Source organism: Dendropsophus ebraccatus, chromosome 3 (assembly GCF_027789765.1).
Source record: "Dendropsophus ebraccatus isolate aDenEbr1 chromosome 3, aDenEbr1.pat, whole genome shotgun sequence".
NCBI lineage: Eukaryota > Metazoa > Chordata > Amphibia > Anura > Hylidae > Dendropsophus > Dendropsophus ebraccatus.
Window position 1 is genome coordinate 149111651 of NC_091456.1, and position 6000 is coordinate 149117650.

General features: G+C 40.5%; 1 protein-coding gene across 8 annotated transcripts in view; it reads left to right on the plus strand.

The window, feature by feature from the left end:
* The window catches only part of ADGRV1 (adhesion G protein-coupled receptor V1), a 354135-nt gene extending 348435 nt beyond the window's left edge, over positions 1-5700 (plus strand). For all 8 annotated transcript variants that reach the window (XM_069962903.1, XM_069962904.1, XM_069962907.1 and 5 more), the window contains 3 exons: positions 2320-2511; positions 3023-3176; positions 5322-5700. In XM_069962903.1, the coding sequence (XP_069819004.1) occupies positions 2320-2511; positions 3023-3176; positions 5322-5440 (465 nt within the window). In that variant the 3' untranslated portion in view covers positions 5441-5700. The remainder of the gene's footprint in view (positions 1-2319; positions 2512-3022; positions 3177-5321) is intronic.
* The last annotated feature ends 300 nt before the right edge of the window (positions 5701-6000 follow it).

Sequence of the window (6000 nt, forward strand, 5' to 3'; positions counted from 1 at the left end):
ATGTTCCCAGAAAACCCCTTTATTTCTGTGTGTGTTTATATACATTTTGTTTATATTACATTTCAGCTTCTTAAACAGAAAAGTACCATGCACAATCCATTTATAATAAAAGCCGTAGATATAAAGAAGAAGAATTCAAAGAAGAAGTGATTCTGATGGTCAGAAAGGGGAACAGTGTTGTGTACTTTACACTGCAAGTGACATCATGAACTGTTCATGGACATAGGGCATAGCTGGTTACTAAGCACCTGTGTTACAAGGCTATATTTTGTTTACACGCTATGTAACCCAACACAGCTAAAATACACAATGCATATACTGTATAATGTCATTTCATAAATGCATCACCTAGATGGAAGTCCGTACATCAAGTCTATTTGGCTATATGTAGAAAGGTTTTTTTCTTTGCAGCAAGACCTTGTATAGAGAGTCTGATGTAGAATTGTAAGATTACATTGTTTGGCTCACACTTATTTTGTAGACTCTACATGACTTCCCATAAATTTATATATCTTATTACAAGAAATTCGACCATATTAATGTCTCCAAATATAGTCTGACACAGTGTTTACTCAGTAACTTTATCCTAACAAAAGATTAGGTGTCAGAGTGGAAAGTACCTGTAAAATACACTTATCCTGTAACACGTCTCCTCCAGGCAACACACAGTTTCAGGGAAATTCTTTAGTAAATGTTATGGCTTATTGTGACATATAACTGCTTACATGTATTAGTTGAAAAAGTACCAAAAAGGAAAGGTTAGTTTCATGTGTATAGAATAGAAGCAGAAGAATTGGAAGTACTGTAGACTTCTTCCCTATCCACAGGAAGAAAAGTTTACTGGAAAAATGATGTTTGTTCCTCTACAAACAATGAATACAAAAGTAAAACTTCTCCACCAGAAAACAAAGTTGTTTCCTTACATGTCAGTGTTGTTCTGTGCAAGCCTCAAACTTGATATTCATTGCATACTTACCAGCCATGCTGCTTGTGATGCAGCATCTGGCTCTCCGGTCCTTCTTGCTAGTTGTATCTTCAGGCTTCTCCCCCCTCTGGCTGTCAATGATTCAGGCAGTGGCCCAAAGTTACAGATGTTAAAGATTTGTTGCAGATTTTCTCAATTAACTTCAATAGGGAAGTCAAAATCTGCAACCAATCTGCAGTGTGTGAACATATCCTAAGGGTCCTTTTTCATGACGAGACTTTTAGGCTTCAGGAGACAAACAAGTGTCGATCAGCAAGATAGGCACTCGTTTGTGGTGCGTTTAAACGGCACGAGAAATCGAGCATATGGGCTGCACAAAGGAACACTGTAAATATACAAACCCTGGAAATATACAAATTTGTGCTGTCACTTTCCAGATCAAAAGCAGTGCATACTTACCAGCCATGCTGCTTGTGATCTGGCATTTGGGTCTTTGGTCCTTGGTTGTATCTTCAGGCCCCTCTTCCTCCAGCTGTCAATCATTTCGGAGGAGACGGCGGCCTGAAGCTACTGCAGCAGCGGACCAGAGACCCAGATGAAAGTATACACTGTTTGTGATCTGGAAACTGACAGCACAGATATATACATATCTGTCCTGTCAGTTTCCCTTTATCATGATCGGCTGCACAAACCATGTTTACACAGGGAGACGTGCGGCCGATAAATTTTAAAGCAGGTCCTTAATAGCCAATATTCAAGCAAACCCTCTCCTTCGGCTGATCACTGCCGCTTTTATGCAGGCCGATTATAAGCCACAGGAGCCTTTCTAATGACACTCCTGGCCGATAATTGACCAGTGTAAAGGGCCCTTACGGATTACGGATCCATAAAATTACGGATAGTGTGAACAGCCCAATAGAAATCAACAGGCCCTAAATTTGTCCGCCATTGCGGATCCGCAATTATGAACAAAATTACAGAGCGTTTGACTGTGTAGTCTTAGTAGTGCAACTGGGAATGCCATGTAGCCCAAAACATTCTCCTGATCAGTTGATCACAGAGTTTTCAGTAATGAGCTAAAATCTGTGAAGGATTCAATTCTGCTACAGCACCACCACAGGAGAAATGAAGCATTACAAGTACTCAGTGATCACAAAAAAGAGTAACCAGTTTAAAAAATAAAAAAAATCGCTCATAAAAGAAAAAAAAGAAGAAAACTGCATGATACATTTTATTCGATAGCTGCTCCTTAAAAACAGGTTTCATAAGCTGAACAACTTTTCACAAATTTTTCATGAATTTTATAAAATTTCTTCGCATCTTCCATTTCATTATCTACAAGGTCGCTAAACTTTTGTCACAAAATAATAATATTTATTCACTATTTTCTTTAGGGTCTTTATGCCTTTGTGGTTTACTTTATTATGCACAATCAGCTATGCTGTCCGGTTAAAGCCAGTTACAGTATAGAGATGGATGGACAAAGAAGCCCGGCCTCTGCTTTCTTTACACCAAGCAGTGGGATGCCACCCGCCGGAGCAGAGATCAGCAAGTCCACTCAGAATCTTATCAGTGCAATGGAGGAGGTACATGTAACTTACGGTACTATAATATGACATTATATGGTGCAATATATAGGGGGGGGGGGGATTTACGAAGGCCGGCGTACAAGTATGCCTGTCTTATATTAGTCCCCGCCCCCTTTTCCCCGGCGGGATACACTCAGAGGCACACGCCTCTTTGTGAATCCGGCCGGCCGGGCGCCCAAGCCTGCGCCCGGCGTACAAAATCTACACCTACTTCCAGCAGGTGTAGATTTTGATCATGATTTACGCCTGCGAGGCGTACATCATGATAAATTAGGTGCGGGAGGAGGCCACACCTCCTCCCCGCCTTATCACGCCCCCGCAAGCTCCGCCAGCCCGGCCATCGGATGAGTGGGGCCTATGGGAGGCGTATGCCAGGTAGAAGGGGCGAACCTGCACTTTCTCCCTGGCATACGCCTCAGGCATGCGCTTCATAAATCCCCCCATAGTGTTTATACAGACTTCATTCAACCTTATTCTACTAAATTCCTGCTTCTTTATATAATTATAGATTTCCTCAGAATGGGAGAGATCTGGCACCCAAGAGAAGCAAAGTCCACAGAATGGTGCAGCCTATACTCCACCTGGAGGGTACAGCAATGGATCACTGGTCGCTGACGAGGAATTACAAGAATTCGATGACCTAATATTTGTATTAAAAGCCGGTAAGTTACAAGTCTAATATAATGATTTAGAGTCCTTTCACATGGGAAGACTGCTGAATGATAGGAGTATCAATATCCATATACAACTCCATTGGCACTCATTTAAAGGACCATTTAGATGAACCAATTGATAGGTGTAAACAGCTGTACAAACTTCTTCTGTATGGTTTGTCTACCCATACACTTCCATTATAGTTGGCAGCACATCCCCTGTTTACATGAGGAAATGCGCTAATGACAAACAATACCCTTCGTACCTCTGATCAGACAACGAACTAGCATTCACTCATTCATTGTCTGATTGATGGGCCTTCTTCCTAGGGGAAATAATCAGAAACGATAATCACCCAGTGTAATTGGTCCTTTAGCGTGGATGCAAAATACATTCATTGTTCTTATAGAAAACAGCTTTACCTTGCCAGTTCACTTCTATTTACTTAAGGTTCTCTCTCTGTCTACATTCAGTGATGGCTGCCAAGTACACTCCATTTTATGGGAGCGGCTGACTGTAGCTGCAAAACAGACAACAAGGACATTAAGAAAGATTACTCATCAGAATGTGTTTACCAGACATTAAATACTTGTTCACACAGCACAGATTTGACCCAGGAGTGAATCCTAGAGAGGAAATGTGTAACACTGAGTGTATCATCTGTAGTCCGATATCAGTTTCTTCAGCCTCCTATGTCATCCTGCTCCAACCTATTACATCACCAATACAACTATTTAACAGCAGTCTCTGCAATGTATTACGGCTGGATTGCTACACCAGCTGTTTATAACTTGGTTTGGCACTATGATCGTTAAATACAACAAATTGTCTTTTTAGCATATGGTGAGCCAGTGTATTCGGTCGATGGATGATGGCAGTGAAGTGATACACGAACAATCCAGCGATCGTGTGCACATGTCCACCAACATTATAGTCATGCTAAACAAGTGCTGATCCATGAGATCAGCGCTTGTTTACAGTGTGCATTTGACTGGCACCTGTTCCTCAAAACATCCCCAAATGCACATGTGACTTAGCTGAATGTGGATGCGTTCTCAATTGGGAGATTGGAATAAGCCATTCCTAGAGGCCTCTGGCACAGGCTTATCTTCCATGAGAAGAATGGATCGGGCATGTTGTAATCTGGCATTCCCAATTCTCCCGCTGTCAGGTTACCCCAACGTACACATTAGTTGGCTGGTCCTTTTAAAATTAATGGGTTTGGCTATTGTTCATGTCATGCATATGGGTATTTTATAACGCACAATACAGTCTCCGTAATAAGTATAATCCCTAGCGCCCGTCCAATCAGCTGCAGGCCCTTCTGTGATGTCAGCACCTCCCCCTCTATATAAGGCAGTTAGGTAACTGAGGTGGCCAGTCGGCTGTGTATTGAGAAGAGAGCAGGATGGCAGCAGGCAGTTAGAGCAGAGCATGGAGAGACTAACAGAGCGATATAGGGACAGAGAGAAGAGCAATAGCGGAAATAGGATACCTGATTGTGATTTTCAAATTTTTGACACTTTTACAACAACATGCTTTAACAAATTTGCCCTTCTTTAATAGTCCCAGTATTGTAGCTACTATAGTTTGGCTGTTTAAAATTTGTTAAGATTCGATTCACAAATCTTAATGAGTTTGACGGAACAGAGATTCAGTTGGGGCAATAGTTTTATCTGCTTTCTTTATGACTGTATTTGTATGTGTGTAGTCCTTTTATCATCTTATTCTTTACAATAATGTTTCCACCCATTATGCTTCTGCAATTAACAAACACAATGATTTTTAATGGTAGAGACGTACATACTGCAGAGTTCAAGTACAGGTGGCATGTTTTCTATCCACTTGTTTGGGAGCCCATTGTTAGATTGAATCATTCGCGGTAACAGACACATAATAATGTAATACCTAGCAATGAATCTATTGTAGATAGGTAATTGCTAGCAAAATAGTTTTAATAACTATAGCAATACAAGTAACAGCCCTGAATAGCGCTGTTACAATCTAAGAGCTGTCAGTTCAGATCAGACTGGGACTTGCATCCATACTACAGATGTGAAAATGCACATCTAACACACCCAGGTAAAATCAACTTAAAGTTTATAATTTGTTATTTGCATTTATATATATTAATTTTAACGTATCATCTATAGGGTCAGGACTGAACGTCAGCGATACTGAATCATGCCACGGAAGTCAGGATGGAAGCAGCATGGCTAACTCCCAAATTGTGGAGCTCCGAAGGATTCCTATAGCCGATACTCATCTATAAGTCATTTTGATAAAAATATTGATATTTTTGTATTCTTTTGCACTAAACTGTACTGTACCCCCTGTAAAGTAGTTGCCAGATAACAACCAGTTGTAAGGACTTATACCCTAGGAAGGAAGGTTTGGACTAAACATTGTAAAACTGAAGAAACATGACCTGAACTAAAGACTGAAAGGACATAGTGATGGACGGCTCACTAAAGTAATGTTTTTGATTAACCCTTTTATTGTAGTATGTAATAAAAAAACATTTGTTTACTTCTCTTTTGGTTTACTTTACTACAATTGTTTGTGCCATGGTGTATGTTATATTCTGGGGAGAAAAATTGGTTTGAAATCAACTAGTATCAAAAAGTTATATATATTTGTAAATTACTTAAAAAATCCCAAGTCTTCCAGTTTGTATCAGCAACTGTATGTCCTGCAGGAAGTGGTGTATTCTTTCCAGTCTTACACAATGCTATTTACTGCCACGTCAGGAACTGTCTACAGCAGTAGCAAATACCCATAGAAAACCTTTCCTGCTCGCAGACAGAGGTGGCAGCAGAGAGCACTGTGTCA